We start from the raw sequence: 21614 nt of genomic DNA, 5'->3' as shown, positions 1-21614 counted from the left end.
TACCAAAGCAGTTCACAAGTTTATTAAACATAGGCAAGGCAGGTCTGGATCCTGCTAGGCCACACCCAGCCACCAACTTAAAAAGTGAAAAGTGAAACTAAAACAAAGGTATTTTCTGTAAGGGATTATGTTTAAATAATTATACAGTACAATAAAGGAACATCACCAAATCCACAACTCCCCCTGATATAACAGTACGGGACCAACATACCTGAAGGACCACCTACTCCCTTATGAACCTACCCAACTACTGCCCTGTTTTTGGTTCCCCTGCCTTCTGAGATTAGGCAGGCAGAAATCAGGGAGAGGGCCTTCTCAGTAGTGGCCCCAACACTCCGAAACTCTCTCCGCAGAGAGATTTGGCTGGCCTCATCTGCCACCATCTTCCAGCAGCAGGTAAAGACTTTTTTGTTTCCTTTGTCATTCCTTCAGTAATCTCTCCTCCCTCCTCCATATTTTACCTTTTGTAAAAATCTATTGCATTTATTTTAAGCTCTGGTTTTAAATTGTTTGAATGATGTCTTTGTGTGCTGGTTTTAATCTGTGACATTTTAACTTGTTAAATGCCTTGGTGGCCCTATAAAGGCAGAAAGGCAGATGAAAAAAAATTGTTAGTAAAAAAAAGAGATAAACGAGCAACACTGTCAGGTGACTGTTAACCTCAGAGACTGGTCACGGGAACTGACCTACGCAATAAAAGGGCAACTTCTGCATTTCCTGACAACATTGTCAACGTATCTTTGACAATGATAAAAGATGAGACATCCCTAAGTGAATCTGACCCCAGTCCAAGGGGTCCCAGATGCGATATCCTAATCAGGGCCAGCTCCTAGAATGAGAAGCTCAGATCTATTCAGAGTCAGGTTATGTAAGAAACTGTTTGTACAGACTTATTTTGTGTCTTGAGAAGTCACATCTCATATGTTTATGTGAGAAGTCAATGAAAAATTCAACTGTAAATATGGGAGGCAGAAGTTAAGCCTATGCTACGCTACATGGTCTTTGCGTGCATTCCTATAAATCAGTTACATTAGAGCAGGGGTGGGCAACTGTTTTGGCTCAGGGGGCCGCTTTGTGGGAGCGGAGATTAGTGGAGGGCCGGCTCCTTTTAAAATGATTGCATTCATTAGTTAACTTTGCATTTCAGAAAAGGTATAAATTGTATCATAAAAACCAATAAATATAAATTAAATAAAATAGTGGTAGTTTTATTCAATTTATTGTGCTAACTTCATATCATCTATAGCTGCAAGCACATTTAATTTTAGAATCAGTTTAATGAGACAAATGTACCCTATCACACTTTTCTACTGTCTTGGCGGGCCACAAAAAACTCTGTAGCGGGCCGCATGTGGCCCGCGGGCCGCAATTTGCCCACCCCTGCATTAGAGGAATACTGTCCAGCAACACAAACAAGGGCAACCAGTTGAAAGCTTTTTCTGCCTGGATCTTTTAGTTCTCTGCTCAAAGTGGAAGGCTGTCCTCCTCCCTGTACCTTTCCCTCCTAAATCCTCCTCCCTAATACCCAACATGCACACGCTCATGCAACAAAAGCCTGCTGCAATAGCAAGCAGTTCTCTGCATTGCTAATTTGTTTGCCAGGTTTGTTCAGAGGCCTTGGGATCAGGCAGAGGCTGCTATCAGGGCGGGGTAGGGGAGCAACTTGCAGCTGCCAAAAAGGGAAGCATTCTTTCCGTTACATGAGCTGAAATGATTAGCGTGCCACAGGTCCGCTGGTAGTTTGATGTTTAAAGATTAATAAGAAAATGAGTGCTTCAAAGGGAACACGCATACAAATGCCGAAATCCAAGCTACCAGCATGAAATACCGCACAACACTCACTCCGCCCCTTCACCAAACACAGAAACCAGCACTTGGAAAATTCAATCGGAAAGCCAGCAGATCAAAAGCTTCTCCGACAAGAGGCAAAGAGCATCTCCGGAACAGAAATAAACACAAGAGTCATGGTCAAAGGAACATTGCCTAAACAGCCCTGTTTCATTTAATACCCAAGAACAAAGCCTCCCAAACTAAGAAGACTCTGATTGAACATAGAGGGAGCTAAGGCAGCTGGAAAACGGAGACTTCAGTCTGTTACCTTTTTCAGATAGCGTCGGAAAGCGGAACCTTACCCAAGGATGGTAAATCAACCAAATCTCCTAAAATATTCCCAAACCAAGATCAGACATGCTTTGACCACTCAGTACTAAGAATGGTAGTAAAAGCGGCCTGGTGGGGTGCCCCAGAGCCAGGATACCATCTTTGGTCTCACACTGCAGAGATGCCATAGTCCAAAATAATATGATGATAAACAGCATTTGAAAAAAAGCAAACAATCCACATTCTCTGTGCTAAGAGCATGGAAAGAGACTCAAGGAGCCGGCGCGGCGTGGCGTCAGACCAGGGAGACCCAGGTTCAAATCCTCACTCTGCTACAATGCTCGCTGGGTAATCCTGGGCCAGTCATTCACACTCAGCCCAACTTACTTAATTTGGTCTTTGGGAGAAAAAAATGGAAGAGGGAGGATGCTGCATGCCACCCTGAGCACCTTGGAGGAAGGGCTGAATAAAAATGTACCAAATAAGTAAGACTTCACAGACTAGAAATATACAGCAAGCACAGAGATCACAGTATCTATCTCCTTACTTACTCTCACACACTTGCTCTCTTTCAAGAAGCGTGTCAACAGACGCATATAAATGATGATTCAATCTGGAAATAGTATTTTTTTTACTCTAAAAACTTAATCGTTAAGCTCTTCCTTGTACTGCAAGTCCAGCAGCAGACTGGCACATTCTGGACAGTCCTTGTCAGCACTGAGTCCACGTTAGCTTTACTGATACCAAAGATGCAAATATTGTCAAAAACAGTGAAAAAACTCACAACAGCGCAACAGACTGCCCCCCCCCAAAAAAAGTTAGAAGGCAGTCTCCACTGTATTCTCCTTCCTGCTTGATGAAAAGGCCCAACACTCAAAGACATTTTAAGATCCAATTAGGAAAAAAAATATTTAGATGGAAGCCTGTGGGGCCTTTTCGGTTCCTTTGAAGATAGGACCACAGCTGTCCTGCCTTCCCCAGACTCTGTGATGCTTACCTCTGCTCACTGTTTCCCAGTTCAAGCTTCAGAGATCTGTGAATTGGCCCTTTCCTAAGCCTCATGCCTGAGTCAGGCCAGTATGTGGGCCTGGGACGGAGTGCAGGGAGGGGTTGAAGCGGGGTGGGGGGGGGGGAAAGCATTCTGAAAGGTCCAGCTAGGAAGAAAAAGCACACACAGCTGGAACTGCAGGGACCCCTTGGCTGAGCTTTGCAGCAGAGAAGCCTGCAGTTGATCAGTTCTGCCCTCGAGAACATTTTAAAATAATTCATGGGACATGGGGATAATGCAGCCAGCACAAACAGCAATAACAAAATATCAAAGCAGTGCCTTGAAGTCTTTATGGGTTCCAAAAACCCCATGTTGCTGCCAGTCTGAGCACTTGCCCTCCTGTAAGTACGCACACATTGCAGGACGTTCACTTCAGATGCAGCCCTTTGGTTCTGAAGCAGACAAGCTGACAACGTTTGCTTTCCCAGCTTTGATCTCACAGTTACAGTCTCTCCCCCTCCCTTTGACTATCAGGTTTAACAATAGCTGCTCTAGATACCTTTTCAACTTTGCAAGGGAAAGAAGCATGAGCAGTAGCCCTGCAATTACTGCACTCAGTCAGACTGAGGCCCCTGTTCAAGTGCCTTCCGGGACACTTCCACCCCTCTACACTCAGCAGAGCCTAGAGATATCTGAAAAAGGGAGTGTGCGTGAGATGCACCTGAAGCGCTCTAGCACCAACTCCTGTCCCTAACTACTTGGATTCCAGATTACCAGATAGCACTAGCAAGAAGGCATGCTGACTATTTGTCAGGCTTTTGTATCGCAGCCCTAGAACTCTAATTGGCAACAAGGAGGCATAGGCCTAATACAGTCATCATAGATCCTTCAGGTATAAACTAACTGGTTTTCCCTCTATTTGCCAATGCAACAGATTTCTCTGCAAGACAGAGTGATGTCACTCTACATCCATAAACCATCAACAGCCAATGGCAGTTTCCAACTCAATGTCAGAGTTCCGGTTTTGTACTACGCTGGTCTTGTTTTATTTCAATGAGCAGCTCTGAAAGTTGTTCCGACCCCTTTTCACTCTTATTCATCTGGCCTTTACCTAGAGGTCAGTCAGTCAAATGGGAAATTTAGAACTTGAGTAAAGGCCTTTCGAACTGTGGCCCGACAAAATCAGCTGCCCTCTGAGACCTCTCGTGATAGCCATGTACAGATAATGCAAATATTTAACATGAACTTGCTTTTAAAGTGTAACCAATGTGGTTTTCAGTATTGCTTTGAAGACAATGAAGGACAGAAGCCTCCGTGGGATATGCACAGCTTGCCAGGCACTTTGAAAGGGAGCTGTCCAGCACGTGGCGGGCACTACATGCAGGAGCTGAAGGGTCTCGGGGGATCCACGAAATTATTAAAATCAAAATGGGAGTCCAGGTTGATAAAGTTTGGGACCTACTGCATTAGACAGCCGTAAAGTTTGCCAGTACATCTGTTCAATTGTTGCAATAATTTGGGCTGATAAAATCCCAACTATTCAAAACAGGATTCATATATAATCCTACTGTCACAATCTCACAACTGGTTCTATAGATTGCAAAGCGGAATGTGCACTTTGGCAAATATAATCTTGTTTCACCAGACCATCCGCCACCCGAAACAGCTCTGCTAAACAGCACTATGCAAATATAACTGCAACAGAAAAAAAATAGCTATGGCCGTGGCATAGTCATTAACAGTGCTGAACGCTGTCATTAGTCTGCTTTGGTGACAGTCTGCCGCAACCAACCTTTTCTCACTTTCTGCTTCACTGGAACTGATCTCTAGTTCACAGAAGGCTTGAGACAGGTGAAATTGTGAGAAAGAATGCTTGGAAGCAATTGTACCAATGGCTGAAGTCAATTTGCTGTTCGGTAAAGGTGACAACGCCCTCAGTAATTGTGAAGGTTAATGAGAAAATCCAACGAAAGAGTCTAGAAACATTTGGCTCCATAAATCTACCTAATTAGCTCAGCACTCCAATCGAGGCATGAGGGCAGGATCTGCGCCCTCAGATGGTAATGATCTGACCATAACAAGAGTCGTGTTGCCGTTACCATTAATTAAGATTAGCTGATTCCAGGATGCTATGAAATGTTAAGGTCAGTGCATGTCCTACAGCAAATGTTGGGACAGATACTACTTGATTCATGGAGATCAAGAAGTTCCATTCTCCAGTCAGCACTGAACTGTTAAGCTATGATCATCTGGATGTGTCTCTGTTTGCTGTTTTTTCCATTATGGATACTATACTGATCATGACCATGTAGAATTCCAGCACCCCTGATAATTCTACAGGCCCAGTCTATGTACGTATATACGTGCCATCAAGTCACAACTGACTTGTGGCAACCCCAACAACGGGCTTTCAAGGCAGGTGAAAAGCAGAGGTTGTTTGCCATTGCCTTCCTCTGCAGAATCTTTCTTGATTGACTCCCATCCACGTACCAAACCTGCTTAGCTTCCAAGATCTGATGAGACTGGACTATACCTTCCCACAGGCCCAGTCTAGCTCACTGTAAACTGATTCAAGCAAACCCCTTCCCCTCTAAAATAAACAGAAATCCCATCTGTTGTGTCCTTCACTACATCTTGGAATGGCAGTGTTCCAAAGCACAGAGGTCCATTGTTCAAGGCCAACTGCCAGAGCCAATTTGGTGTAGTGGTTAAGAGCGCGGGATTCTAATCTGGTGAACTGGGTTTGATCCCCCACTCCTCCGCTTGAAGCTAGCTGGGTGACCTTGGGTCAGTCACAGCTTCTTGGAGCGCTCTCAGCCCCACCCACCTCACAGGGTGATTGTTGTTGTGGGGATAATAATGACATACTTTGTAAACTGCTCTGAGTGGGCATTAAGTTGTCCCGAAGGGCGGTATATAAATCGAATGATGTTGTTGTTGTTGTTATCAAAGGATCACATCACTTTGACTCTATGCCCACCCATTCCAGCAGACTTTCCTAAGCACCTATATATACCTGGTGTTTTCATAAGTCTAACTAGTTTTTAAATTTATTTATTCTTCTCTTAGAAGAGTGTAACCTTTCTCAGTGGCTTATGCCCTACATTAAATAATGCTCTGTGCTCCTCCGCATCTGGTGCTCCCTGCCCCACACAAAAATCAGAGAAATCTCTGCTCCCATGTAAGTCACATCAATGACTCATATTTTGGTTGCATTTAACATTTGGAAAATCTAGCCAATTGTCTTATCTATGTTCATTTTACAATCACGGAATTTTCCATCCTTTTTTGGCCCATCAGTTAAAATGAATTCCACTAAGTTGCTTTTCCGGTGCTTCTTTCAAGTGGCCTATAATAATCAGTGAGAGAGAGAGATGTGCCAAACATCCAGGTTTGTTGACAAGCCTGTCTCTTAAAGAAATACGCTCTCAAGGGTGTGCAACATGTTTTCCCCATATGAAATGATATGGCTATTTCAGCACCTATTAACAATGTGTATGAAATCCTGCCTTTACATAGTGTAGGACCCACCGGAATGATTCTGTGGATGGATGAGATTTCTGTCTGCGCCGGTGACTTCTCCACTTGCCCCTATTGGTGGAGCCCAAACTGCCCCTGAAATGCTATTCCTGGGGGACAGGGGACCGGAACCGCATGCGGGAGGCAGGATTCAGAGGCCTCTTGAGGGAAGAGACTTATTAATAATAATGACTTATTTAATGAGTCACATTAAACCTCCAAAGCAGGACTCCACACAATACACATCCAGGTCCACGATTTCACTGCTCGACAAATAATTCCGAGGTAGCAAATATCAGGCTCCCCCTCCTCAGTACGTCCCCTTGCTCTGGTGCCGAGCAAGGTCCAATAACAAACACACAACTTCCTCCTCCCAGGAGCACAGGGGCTTAGGCAAAACAGCCCGATTGGTAACAGCAGCCTATAAAAAGGGCATCCAACAACAACAGAGTTGCCAGGGACATGAAAGCTGGAACAACTTCCGCACCCATTTCTCTCCAGAAAAGAAAGCCCCCTTCAGCCTCTGCCAAGCTCTCAGATCTCCGGTGGCAGGGAAAGGCTATCCAAGCAGAAGCCACTGCAGCATGGAGCCTCCACCGACTCAGGGCAAAAAAAAAGAGAGAGAGAGAGAGAGATGAATGAAGGTTTATACTGGTGATGGGGAGCAAAATGTCATCTAGAATCAGCCAACCTAAACTGGGGAAAGGCAGCGGCAGACTAGAAAGTTATGGAAATATGATCTCAGGCGAAGAAGGGCAAGAATTTGGAAAGGAATAAGGAAGGGACTGCTTGTTCCTAACCGATACGTCTCCTAAGGAGTATACAGGTTTATTCCTATCCCTCACAGAAGATACTGGGTAGGGTCTGTACCAGCCGTTTTTCTTGGGGTATGTCCTAAGAACAGTTGGCGCAGTCTGCGCCTCGTTGTGGGTGATGCTTACCCGTTTTTCTTTTAAATGGAGAACTGTGAATTTGGAGGCACTCCCCATCCTCTAGTAAAGTGCCAGACAACACTGGTATTTGTAGTAAAAGCACTGCATCTTTCAGCACCTGGGGTCTGTCCACACACAGATTTCTCAACATTTGCACAAGCAAGCAGGACTCCTACTCCTTCAGTGAACTAGCTCAAATGGAAGTCTGGGTCACTTCTGAGTAGATCTGCTTGTAGGCAGGAGTCCTGTTGGCTCTTAAGTACATCCCTAGGTGGATCTACTCACTTGACATAGTAGCCAGGGGCTTGAGTAATTTATCTGCGGCTGCTCCTGCATGTGGCCTACAACTCACAGTACGAAGAGAAACAAGAGAATCTACTAAGACAAGAAGACATAGTTTGCTTAGAGCCAGCCATTTAATATCAAATAAAACCGTTAACCTGATGCACCACTGAGGGTTGAGCTACAAGTGACGAATGACACTTGCCCTGCAAGTGAACAGACTCACACGTATTCCTCCCTGTTCACTTGCCATTCACTTGCGCTCCACTTGATCACATAGTGATCAAGTGGAGCGCAAGTGGAGGGCAAGTGAACAGGGAGGAATACATGTGAATCTGTTCACTTGCCGGGCAAGTGTCATTTGACACTTGTAGCTTGGCTCTAAGACACCTCTGCCATATTTCTGTTTAGAGGTCAAGAAACTATTCAGGTCTCATGTTACGTAGGTGTATACCTAACCCCTCCCACACCTCACTCACATTCTCTGGACAGCAATCTGAGACGAGGAGAAGAAATGTTTGCCCCCAAATTTGACTACACCATGGGAGGTCGGTTGCTGTCAGAAATCCTGCGCCATCTAGCAATAAAGTCTTTACACTTGTAGAGCACATATGCTTGACATTATACGTGCAGACCAGAAGAGAGCTGTAAAGTTCGCATTTCTGTCTCTCGCAGTGGTTTAAACGGAATTTTATTCTCCTTTTAAGCGAGACTGTGTCCAAAGATTTCACTACATCTTGATTAAAATGTCTTCAGTCCAGTTATAACTGGTTTGTAGGCCTGATTTGGCTTGCGGATCAAGGTCAGTACAGACTGCTGTCCATTTTCAGATAGGAATTTTAAATCAATTGTTTAATCAGGATCCCAGTTTGCCCCATTTCCTTTACGCTTTCTCACGGTAACACAGAAAATTTCCTATTTTCTCATCTTCCCATCATGACAACTGTGTGGGAATCTCAGAAAACGAAGTGGGTGGCAGCTGTGGGCAAGATGGCACAAAGCAAGGAAAGACGGGAGGAGCTGCTCTCCAAATGAGTGGGAAAGTCGCCCAGTTCAAAGACACAAGGGACCTTTCCACTGGCACTCCTGTTATTAATTAAAGTATCTTAAGTGGCTTTGAAGGAGGGGGAAACAAAGACACTGAACTGGTTGCTCTCCACCAAGATGACACTGCAACTCAAAAACAAAGGCACGGAGCCTTCCATTCCGGCACTGAAGGGTTGCCAGCACATCCGAGCAGAGGTCAGACTCAGGTGCTGTGGCTTTCAGGGCCTCTCTTTGCATGATAAGTTTACTGTTATTTTAAAAAGTACATTTGTTTCTCATTTGCTGTGGAGAGTTCTCATGTCACTTCTGAAGATCGCACTTCTGTTGCAGCAATACTGCATATTCCAAGAACCGAACGGTCAGGATCCGAAGACCTGTTTAGGCTCATGCAAGGAGCTTCTATTAGACCGGTGGACTTCTTGATTTTTCTTCCAAATGACTGCTTCTCGTGTTGTATCACAAACGGCCTCTGAAATTCCATTTGGCTTCAAAGACAGCATGCCATGCAGCAGGAGGATTATGGTTTAAGAAGAACACGTCCGAAGCTTTGTGGGTCTCACATCGTTCCTTGGTTCTTTAGAGCTTTTGGAATATATTGTACCCTAGATAATGTGGAGCATCCCTCAGATAGGACGTTCATTTCTGTTGTGACTGCTGCATGGAATGCACTTCTGTGAGTGTTACATGTGGCGACTAGGTATGTTTGGTGAGGTTGTTAAAAGAAAAACCAGTGCAATCCTAAGAAAAGTTACTCCAGTCTAAACCCGCTGATTTCAAAGTGATTGAAAAGTGAAAGGGCAGAAGTGGAACTCAAATCCTCAGTCCTTGCATCTATGCTGAGCTGTTTTATGAATTTTGAGTTGATACATTTTTGGCTTTAAGAAAGATTTCTTATGTTTCTTTTCCTGTGCTGGAGTACCCATCTATCCAAATTGAAAACAATATTAAAAAGCAGCAGCCAAGCTATCTCCTCATAGCAAGAAAAACCCTCTCTTCAAGTTTCACGTAAGTAGAGCATAACAGCAGTGGAAAGGGATTTGCAAACACATCACAGAAGGGGTAAAATGTAGTTGGGATGATCCTGCAGAAAGCTCTTCGGCAGAAGAACACGTAACCGACATGGCTGAGCTGCAGAGTCTTCAGCAATAAACACATGCCCCTGTTGTAAAGTGGATCAGACCCAACATATTCCCATGGGTCAGGGGACAGAGGCCAACATAAGCAGTGTGGCAACAAACACAGGTCTATTAGTAAACCTTGCAGAGACAGACATGTTTTCAGGGGTAACCTAAACTTCTTGGCAAGAGGGTTTCCGCAAGGCACATGCATCAGGAAGGGGACAGGCCTAAAGCCTGGATGCAGGTAGCTTTGCTATTGGCTCCTTATACGTTCACTGATCTGACAGCAGCTGCGCTTGTGTCTCATCCACATGGCCTGGCCAGGAAATCATGGAATTTGGAAAGCTCCATTATAAACAACTTCAGAGGAGCCCTAATCCTTTTCTAATTCAATATGCCGCCTGAGAGATTCTGACATACACTACGCAAATGGTTCCTGTTACACTCTGTATGACCCATCAACCTCCAAATGACCCTTGGTTTATCATACCCTACAAATGACAGCTCTGGTCTTGCCTAGCTGCTCTTTGGGCAAAAAAGTGACAGCCAGTCAGTCTGTTGGCTAAGCCCTTCCAGCTCCACCCAGTTTTGCAAAAAAAAAAAAATCAGAATCGCAGCTAGTTCCAACTAAATCCCTTTTGTGCAAGCAGTTCTTCATCTTCTAAAATCAAGAGCACAGATTTTCAAGCCTCCTGAAACAGAGACAGACTGTTCACTTGGCAAGTGTGTACTCTCGTCTGAGGCCCCAGGGGCATGCAGATCAAAAGAAAGAATGGGGGCGAGACGAGGAAACAGGGTTGCATGGTCCCATAATCAGGAGGGAAACTCTAGGGAAATTGGAAAATTAACCCCAAAAGGGGGGAGGAAGGGAAGGTCACTGCCGTGATCTTCAGCACTGATAATCAACACAAACTTCTTGGATTGCATTAAAAGGAGCAAAGCTGCAATTCACTAAGGCGTGCATGCACACATGCTGGGGATGTATGGCATGATGGGAGAGCTCATATCTTCCTTAATAACCATCCACCTTTCCTAAAGAGAGGTCCACCTCAACACCATCAAGCAAGACAATGTTGCCTGACGTCTGGCAAAGTCTACAGGAATTTCTGTTCATTCAAGATACGTTTTAGATTGTATAATATTGCAGTTCTGCTGCAACAGTAGCTCCAGCATGAGAAAGAGGCCTCTAGGAGAGTGCAGACTCCTTAAAGCGAGAACCTCTTAACTAGACGGCTGCCTCTTAGTGGTGAGTTCCAATGGATGGCAGAATAGCTGGGTAGATTTGCTGTGAAAGAGTTTGAGAAACCAAACCTTTCAGCACTAAAATGAGCTGAAACCAACCTCTCCTGCTTGGTACTGAAAATAGTACCAATCCAAATCCATTTTATCTCATAGACGATCATTTTATCAGTTCCCTCACTCAATTATGCCCCATCTCCTGTTATGCAGGTGGTGTGCCTTTCTACTCTAGTCCAAACCTTCAACTCTTTCAAGTTCTTCACAGAACTGTAGAATTTAGTTGCATACATTTTCCCATCAAAGATCATGTCTTGCATTTACAAAAAGGGACTTGTCAAAGCGCCTACACTCATCAACAGGTAGTTCTCACAGTATTTTGCAGCGCAAGGGAGGGAGACCACTTATGTTTCGAAACTGTGGATTCAATCTATTCTTGCTTTAATAGACTGATAATTACGCAGGTCCTAAAAAAAAGAAACAACAAACGTTTTTTGTAATAAGGAAAACAAATAGGTTGGGGGGATATAACCATTACCTGGAAAAGGGTTAAACTGTCATCACTCAGGATGGATCTGGGAGGTGCAATAACTAAATTGAAACACAGAAGTCTGATTAGGAAGAGAACAAGAAAAAATAAGGCTGGTTCAGGAAAGAACTGTGGGGGTGGGGTGGGGAGAGAAATACATGCACTAAGTGGCCTTACCGGCAGTCACAATTAAAATTTGCAGTTAGTACATAATATCCTTTATCTAGCTAGTGGCAAGAGACCAGTCTTTTCAGTAGTGAATGACAGAATAACTTACATAAATAAAATGACATCTCTGGGTCAGCGAGGTGGCTTCTGACAAAACATCTCAAAGCACCAACTGTTAAACAGAGCAAGAGAAAAGGGCTTTATGGAATAAGAGGCAGTGTGAATGCAATCGTCTTCTTTGGGTCTCTGGTCATCTACCCTTTAGTACTGTGTACTAAAAAAAAAAAAATCACTGCAGTCACGATCTTAAATACTGATGCAGAGGAAAAAGCAACAGGAGAGGTATTGACTGGACATCACCAGGGCTTTTTTTCTAGGAAAAGAAGTGGTGGAACTCAGTGGGTTGCCCTTGGAGAAAACGGTCACATGGCTGGTGGCCCCGCCCCCTGATCTCCAGACAGAGGGGAGTTGAGATTGCCCTCTGGCACGGAGGGCAATCTAAACTCCCCTCTGTCTGGAGATCAGGGGGTGGGGCCACCAGCCATGTGACTGTTTTCAAGAGGTTCCGGAACTCCGTTCCCCTGCATTCCCCCTGAAAAAAATCCTTGGACGTCACCATTTTAGGTTCCCTTCCAAATGCAGTATTTGCTCCCAACATTTCTGCTCCTCCTGCCTATAGAAGAAGGCACCTTCCTCTAAGAGAAAACTCTCCGATTTTAATCATCCTTCAATTAGGAACATTTCCGGCCTCCTACTGAAAATCATTGATTGGTTTCCCAAACACACACACAGGAGCTTCACTATATGTACCAATTCTTCTTGGCCTAGGGGCAGATGAAGAAGCCTCTTCAAACGACATCTCTTTTTATGTTACCTGTCTGACCTCTCTGCCTTTTATGAGTGGTTCACTGTTTCGCTGAAGGAAGTGACCCAAGCGGCCCTCAGTTTTCTATCAGAGGCTTTCACAGACAACGAGGACTACCAGAATCAGGGAAAGAGAATGCAGCGAGCCACGTGGCTACTATAAACAGAGGTGACAGCCAGACAGAGACCAACACACAGAGCAGAAGGCTGAACACCACAGTGTTAAGTCCAGTCCTTTTTACATTTAAATAATCACCCCCCCCCCCAAAAGCAAAAGTAACAATGACACAAATGACTAGTGATTCCAACGTAATCATTCAGGGATCTCTGAGCCGCCTGTCATTCTGCTTTTGCAGTCAAGTATCTGTATGGGATTGTGTCAGACCTTCAACCTACCCCAGCCCAGCATCCTGGGAACGAATTGGGCGATACCACCTTACGCCAAGAAAGCAGAAGCGTCTGAATTCTACCCTAGGCAGGCTTAGGACAAACAGCTGATGTGCAAAAGAACTGCCGCCCTCCAAGAGGTCTAAAAGGCAACAGGTGTTCGTTGAGAGCAAGAGACAATTAAGTTTTCAAAAACGGCCTGGATCTAAGGCAGAACCAGAAAGCGTAGCTGGATTTGTGCCCCATCCTGCACCAGGAAGTTCTAGCCTTTTACTATTTAGAGGTACAGGAAGCCTGGTTTTGCTTTTGCTCCCAGTACATTCAAGTAGAGTGGCTGATTCAAATCCTCTCCAGTATTTCCAAATCTTTTTTTGGGCTCTGGCTGGCACTACACTGGACCAACACCCTGTTGTTCAACAGCTTCATCTGGGCATGACTAATACTGCAGTAAGTGGTCTGGAAGAGAAGCAAACAAGCAGTTGTCAGAAACACATCCCGTTTAAAGGAGAATCACAGTCTTCCTTCACATAGCTCAGAGTGTCCAAGCTGCAGCGGATCCTTTTCAACCACCACCCAAATGAAGACACTAGAGGAGAGACACAAATGCTGGGGTCTGCAGAGAAGGAGCAGTTGCTCTACGTCTCTATACTTTACTAAAGGCATCAGCTGGAAGACAAAATACTCTTACCTGTTTCATTGGGGTGAAAGAAGCCCTGCAAAATATGACGGTCAGGGAAGTAAACTCTCAGCACCACCTAGTTGAAGGCAAAGAACATGTGCTTACTCAGGTCAACCTGTATTTGAGCACAGCCAGCTCATTCTTGAGAATCTGTATCTTTCTATAAATGAACAACTGAGACTGAGCCAGTATGACTTCCAAGATGTGGCAAGCCGGAGAACTGAAAGGGTCGTCTTAGTTCATACCAACAGGACATGGATTTCTGACCAGGACAAATCAGTAATTACAACTGATACAGTGCAGAGGCTAAGAGACTGAGTTACAAGCCAGGACACTCCCGTTCTGCCATGAATTCAGTGGGCAAGCCATTCTCTAAGACTCAGGCCTTTCACATCTGTGACATGAGGACCAATACTGACTCACATGGCTTAGAATAAGATAATGTATGTAAAGCCCTTTGAACACTCTGAAAGCACTATACAAAATGCTAATATTATTGTTGCTGCTGCCACCGCTGTTGCTACTGCAGATTCTTGCTGGATTTCACAAACGTAACTCATCTATGCTGGAATGGCTGACTGTACGTGAAAAATGGGAACAGGGGAGATCCCAGTCAGACATCCAGCCTCAATAAACGAGTGTTTCGCTACACAAAAACCGGCCATCCCTATCTGCCATTCATTTGCCAGCTGACTAATTCATTTGGCTGGTGAGACTGAAGGAGACACATATTAAGAAAACATATAATTAGTAGTAACAGAAGCCTAAACACCTTAAGACCACAAGTACCACTCATACGTTCCTTTAAATTGACTTCCCTTTAATATTTACACAAAAATGGAAGACAGCTCAAAGCACAAAGTTACCTTCGAATAACGCTCCAACTTCTCCTTCATTTGTGCATCTCGCTGTGCTTGTGTCATCAAGGGAGCTTCTTCCAAACGTTTCCTAGGAAGAGAGGAAGTTTAGCAAGCCACTGCCATCAGAGATCAATAAAGCCAGCTGCTGCCATTCTACACAATCCAGTAAGTCTGCACCACAGGTATGCTCTCATGCCTGTCACCCACCTTTGTACATAACAATCTCACAGTGCTCTGAACAGCTCTACATGTTCTCAAGGGAAGTGCAAAGACAGCGGCCACTTAAGCAGATCTCAGAAACCCTACGGCCAAGTCATTTTAGCCTAACATCGCCTACCGCCTAGCAAATTTCATACCTACTTGAATTTTCCTAAACATTTTGGCTCTGCCTGAATGTGCCTGCATACTTCTGGTTTGCACCAACACTATACATCATTACAACACGATCTAACTTCTGAAATCAACGATTGTACAGTTTTCTCTGGGTTGAGAGAAAAGGTCCAGTGATAACAGATTTACATGTATCCTTGCCACATTTCCCCCTTGTGGTGTAGAAAAGAAGTTGTAACAAGCATATTTCTTGAAACCACAAGATCTGGGGCTTTATATTGTAGGAGCTCCTTTCACAGCTAACCCCTGGCCTGTATTACTACCTCTATTTTAACAACATAACAGTTTTCAAGTCAATCTTGGGAAAGGGCAGGGGAAGAACACTTAACATGGGTCCTCAAAGAAAAACCTCACTTTAAACAGAAAAGCCCATTCAGCTTCCCCTACATTGCACCACAATGCCGAAGGAACAATTTCAAAGGAATGTTTTAATTAATTTGATATTAAATTCAGCGTGCTCAGAATGAACTTATAATAGATCATAAAATACAACTGTTTTTTTTAATTGATACAGTTCTCCCAGCCCAGTACTCTTGACTGACCTTACCTTATTGCTTCGCTATCTTCAGTAACATGATACAGTTCAATATTTTATTTTTTATATTTTAAGACAGTGCAAAGCTTTAAAGAAAAGAAATCCTATAAAATATAGACATATGCATAAACCATCAATGATATTTGTGTCTATCAGACAGAAGTATCTAGCAGTCCAGCCCCCCCAAACACAACCATGAAAAATCCATCATTTATTCTGAAGGGTATCACAATTCTAATCTCCTTCTGATTCTAATCACAATTCTAATCTCAATTTGTCTTTATGTGGAAGTATTGTGCCAATTTCCAATAGGTGGCAATCTGTAATTCTGCAGATGTTTGTAGGGGCAAAGCAGATGATATACTGGAAGATTTGTGTAATTGGGTTTCCTCTAGTAAGGCAAACACTGAAGAAAAATCAGCACCATGTTTCCTCTCCCCTACATGCCCATCCTTCCCCCCATTTATTATTATTTATTTTAGACTGCAGATTTAGATTGCCACTGCAGTTTGGCAATAAAAACATGCTGGAGATTTGGTCACAGATCTTTCCTAGTATTTTGCCTTGTTTGGCCCTTAGGCTGCCACTACTTTCTTATTTTTGGATTTTACTTTTCATATATCCAAACAGGATCAATAGTGTCTAATGACACCCTATCGCTTAAAATATTCTAGGTACAAACACAATTTTCCATAGTGTCTCACATCCACATGAAAATTCCAGTTTTCAATTGACTAATATTAACAATCAGTGTAGAAAATGAGAGAGAATAGAATGACGACTTAAAAGTATCAGGGATTTGCTTTTGAGATCTGCACCTGACCAGACTTGCCCTGTGATCAAAGGAAATAGAACTTGATTGCCCGCAGATAAACGAAGCAACTATGAGCTTTGTTGTCCATTCATCTATCTTAATGTTCTCTTTCCAGTGTTTATAACATAGACATCTAAGCAGACAACAGACAGTGCAGACCAGATTTCCAAGGAACCTGGGACCAAGATGCACTGGCAGGAGTTACTGGAAACCAATATGGCTTATGGGCCTAAAAGTCACCTAGGAAAATCCCATTCTAAGGAACAAATCTTCAGTCTTGCAAGAGGCAGCGAATTAACCTCTTATTGTGATTATGAGACTTTGGGAACAGGAATGTATGTGCATGGAAAAAACTGCTGCATCTTGTTCCAAGCACATAGGATAGAACAAGCTATAAGTTTAAGAAATTGATGTAATTTAAGCATAAAATCTCAATTTTCTGTAATGTACATTTAATTTAAAAATATTTCACATCACTTTTTAACCCATGTTAAGGGCTGCAGTCCTATGCCCTCAAAAAAACCTTATTTTTCCTCTTAATTTTATAGATATATATAGTGTTAATGTGTCATATTTAGAATTTTTTTTTAATTCTCTGTGTTTATTGTTTATTATGTTATGGTGTACAGTTTATAGTTTAAATAAAGAAAATAAGAAAACCTTATTTTGGAGGAAGCGTGCTTGGGATTGTGCCGCTTCTGCTTCACGTCTACATTCCCCAGTCCCTAGAGGAAAGCATCAGTGTTTTATGTTTGGCAGTCGAACATGCTTGCTTAGGTGGGAACCTAAAAACGAAACCTGAAATCTCCAAGAACACAACTGGTAGGCAAAGATCCTCAGTCTGTAGTTCAGGGGGTTCTTCTAAAACCAGGGCAATACAGACCATGATACACTTTACATCAGCAAGGCCATTAAAGGCTCTGTAGTGACGATCAAAATGGAACTTACCTCTCACTCCTAAGCTGGGACAAGCGTTTTCTCACATCATCTACTGTGACTTCAAAGAATTCATCAGGAAGTTCTTGTAGACCAGAGTCCAGTGGCTTTTGGAGATCTGGATGGCACACAACCGGCTCTCGCTCCAAACTCTGCAGAGAAAGTATAAATTAAGCAACAGTAATAGGATCCAATGATGCACAAAACTAGCACAGCATAAAGAACTGGATCTTTGCACCTGTAAACCAAGTGCCCTTGCGGTACCCATAAAAAACTGCACAAAAGGATCTGCATGTGACCTGCTGCCTTGACACAGTGTGATAATTTAAGAACTATTATAAATTTTCCTAAGGGTATGTGACACAGGCCTTTGTGGAATTGTACCAATTCAGAATTTGTGTTTAAATGTCTCCTTGGATGTTCAAAACTGTCACACCAAAAAGAAAACTTCCAGCAAACCCTTCTGTGCGATATCTTTGCACATGCAGATAGAAACGGAGGGGGGGGGTACTTTTAAACAAGTAATCCCACAGTGTGCATAACTGAGATTAACACAGAACGTGCTCTGCTGAACTTCTGAATCTATTCTGTACCGTCCTTGCAAGCTACAGGCCATTTCTCAATGTCTACTGGGAATGTTGCCTAGCGTGGACAAGCATGGAGATGCAAATATTTGGATCTATGATGAAAAACTTCAAACAGATTCATGGAGATCAGAAGCTCTTGAAAATCTTCATATGGAAATACCAGGCAAGAATAAAAGACCAGTCTGGACTCATCTAGTGCTGACAAGCTATGCATTAAGATTTTATAGTAGAACAGCATCCCAGCTGTACTTAGCTATACACTAGATTATGTTTTAACCTGATGTCTCAAAGTTTCCACTCAGTTCTTCCAATGAGGTCACATTAATTCTGACAGGTTAGATTAGGTGCTGCACAGCAAAGCCACTGGTTGACATGCTATGAATCCAAGGCTAAAAAGCGACGGCACCATTTGGTCTGTAGTGTTAATAAGCTGCTTTCAAAACGAGTATCCCTGACCATCAATGATTTGCCTGGCTTCGCCCCAGACTCCATAAACTTGGAAATTCCTATTTATATAACACACACACACACACACACACACACACACACACACACACACACACACACACACACACACACACACACACACACACACCCTGATGTCTCTTGCACATCCCTGTCTGTCTATGTCTTCATTCCACCCCCTCATCCCTGCCCATCGACTGTCCTACCTTATTCTCATTTCTCCCCAGAACTCGCCCCCTCCCTCGCCCCTCCATCCAGCCCTGAACAAGCCCTCTGGGAATAGAAGGAGTCTCTCTCAATTGTCAGTAGAGACAACACAAATTACAAGGCAAGATTTCCTCTATTTGTGGGCACCAAAGGGTAATTTGGGAAGTTAAAAGAGGGAGGTTGCGTGGGCGGGACCCTTAGCTACTTTTAGAAAGTTGAAGAGAGTTGGGTCTAACTAGAGGGTGAAGGAGCCTGATTGCAGCTTTCCCTGGGCAGAAAGCACAGGGAGTACGTGTGAGGTGCCAATCTGTCCTCTTGCAGAGACTGCTGTCGCCGAACTGCGGCTGTTTAGAGACGGGTACCAGCAGCAGCAAAGAGTGAGTGAACATCTTACACTGAAAACCTAGAACTCCTCCTCCAAATAAGCTGCTACCCGTATCACATAATTGGGATCCTTTTGCCATCCTTCCAGTACGGTGTAGTGATTAAAGTACTGGACTAGGATCTAGGATCCAGGTTCAAATTCCCACTCCGCCATGGAAGCTTGTTGGGTGACCTTGGGCCAGTCATGCTCTCTCAGCTTAACCTACTTCGCAGGGTTGTTGTGGTGATGAAAACTGGGAGAGAGGAGAATTATGGCAGTCACTTTGAGTCCTCATTGCGGAGTAAGATAGCTTATAAATTAAGTAAAATGAAGAAGTGGCATGGTATTAATAATACTGACAAATTATTTTTAACTGTCATATGGAAGACACTATTGATAAAATAAGCCAACTTGACTATTAAGGAGGTCACTTGGCAAACCTAGAATCTGCTGATCTGTTTTTCCATCATCATGTTACTACCCCTTCAAGCAAAATCTGAAGGAAAAGATTAATTCCACATCATATTCTGGAGGTCTCCTATGCGAGGCATGGAAAGGAAGAATCTAGAACTGAGCTATCAGTTAACATCCCAACAGCAATTCTGCATTTTATTCTAAAAAACAGCAAACACCTAGAACCATTACTTCTGTCGCTGAATCTCTCATGGAAAGACAAAGCAAACACACACAGGAACATATAAAAGTTTACAGTTTTAAATAACTGTTCATTCTGGAGGACACAATTAGATAGTAAAATACAAACTCCACAGGCAAGTGCCATGTTTCTTCAACCTCAGTTCAGATTAGTAATGAGTCCAAGAGCACCTTTAAGACTAACCAACTTCATTGTAGCATAAGCTTTTGAGAGCCACAGCTCTCTTCGTCAGATTATATTCTACTGCATATTTAGTGGGCATTGATGCACTACATCTTCACTTAAGAGACTATCGGCCTGGAGCACTGGGTTCTCCGTCACTCCTGCGTCTCTTGCCAGGGGGAGCACAGAATGAAATCTAGATAGATTCTAGAAGGTCTTTCCCATTCAGTTGTGCAACTGGCTTGACAGGAAATATTCCAAAACTCTGAGCAGACGACTTGCAGCTCTCCCTTAACAGCACTGACTGGTAAATAATTGAAGCATATCCCAGAAGGGCTATGTCTAGAAACAAGTAATTGACTTGAGGACAGACACAATGCAACACATTCCTCTCTGCAGAATATTAAACAAACGCAGGATACTGGCAACTTCCAGTGTGGCTAGGGATGGCTGCCAAAAACGGAGACAAAAAGAACGGGACCTTCTGCATACCAAGCTTTTCCGGCAGACCCACAATAGGATGTCATTTACCCGGTCGGCTATCAGCTCTGGATGTGAAGCTGCAACTGATGGACTGATAGAGGTGCATTTCTCACTACAGTTACCATCCAGTTGTGACAGATGTCCCATGATCCAATCACAGACTTCAGGGAAGGAGGACGAGAACCAATGAAGAAGCACATGTGCAGGTTTTGACTGTTCAAAATCAAATGGTTCTTCTACGCTGTGATCCACTGTAAAAAAAACTCTTAAGGAGAGGATAAACGTGCAACTAGTAGTCATCTTTTATCCTCTTTTGATGCCCAAAATGAACCTCTGAGAGATCTGTCATCAACGGGATTATTACAGGCCCTCAATGAGCCCAGTACTTTGGCCATGCCATTCAAAACTACCTATTACATGCCTAAGTATCACTGCGGGTGACAGTCAAATGATGGTAGGTACATCATGCTGTGACTTCAGAGCAAGGTGCTAGGCAGAACCAGCTCATCTCCCCTACTGCATAATTCTGTGATCTCCAGGGGAATTTTTAGTCAACCTACCTTCTAATAATTAATGTTTTGACATCAAAGTTAGAACATGGCTGGCCTGTAAACCATCCCCAGCCCAGAAGTAGAGGGATGCTGGCACAGATTTTATCCAGCCTCTTCCATCAAATCCCAAAAAAACCACACACAGGCACAACATTAATGGGAAGATTCTTTTGCTAAAATGGACCTTTGATGTTTAAAAATAATTTGTTTTGTTTTGGGTTTTTTTTCCCCTTCCCCCTCCGGACTGAAAAGGGACAAAAAGCAGATGCCATGTGGCCAGCCCCATTCTGGAGCTGATGATGAGAGCAACGAGAGGGGATGGAAGGAATGGAGGAGGGAGCGCAACGTAATCAATCAGCGGCAAAGGCACCCGAGATCAAAGGGCCTGAAAGCAGCAGTCAAAGTCACATGCTGTTTAACATAAGGGAGGGAAACCTCCAACAGGACCTGCAGCTGCTCCCAAGACTCCTCTCCACCAGCCCTGGGAAGGCGGGCTCCAGGGATATCTCTTAAGGGGTCTATGATTTTGGCAGGGTAAGGACCTCTCTCGCTAGGCAACAACAGGTTTCCATAGCTACAAGCAAAACAATGCAGGAAGAGTTAGGGTGGGCCTCAATCCAGTATCAGAGCTGAATAAAACCAGTGACAATCAGCCAATATTTTAGCTGTATCCTTGAGAATGAAACAGTCTCTTTCCACTCCCCTACAGAACCATGCAAGCAGTACTGACAATGAACTGTTACATCTGGTTCGGTG

At 43.7% G+C, this 21614-nt stretch overlaps 1 protein-coding gene across 1 annotated transcript in view; it reads right to left on the bottom strand.

Annotated features, from left to right (window-relative positions):
- ASPSCR1 (ASPSCR1 tether for SLC2A4, UBX domain containing) overlaps positions 1–21614 on the bottom strand; it is an 86805-nt gene that overhangs the window by 13909 nt on the left and 51282 nt on the right. The window contains exons 9-13 of the mRNA XM_054977502.1: positions 17397–17536; positions 14716–14797; positions 13859–13925; positions 12029–12091; positions 11761–11813 (exon numbers count right to left, since the gene is read on the bottom strand). Of these exons, the coding sequence (XP_054833477.1) occupies positions 11761–11813; positions 12029–12091; positions 13859–13925; positions 14716–14797; positions 17397–17536 (405 nt within the window). The remainder of the gene's footprint in view (positions 1–11760; positions 11814–12028; positions 12092–13858; positions 13926–14715; positions 14798–17396; positions 17537–21614) is intronic.

Source organism: Eublepharis macularius, chromosome 4 (genome assembly GCF_028583425.1).
Source record: "Eublepharis macularius isolate TG4126 chromosome 4, MPM_Emac_v1.0, whole genome shotgun sequence".
Taxonomy (NCBI): Eukaryota; Metazoa; Chordata; class Lepidosauria; order Squamata; family Eublepharidae; genus Eublepharis; species Eublepharis macularius.
This window is presented reverse-complemented; position numbering and strand designations above follow the sequence as displayed.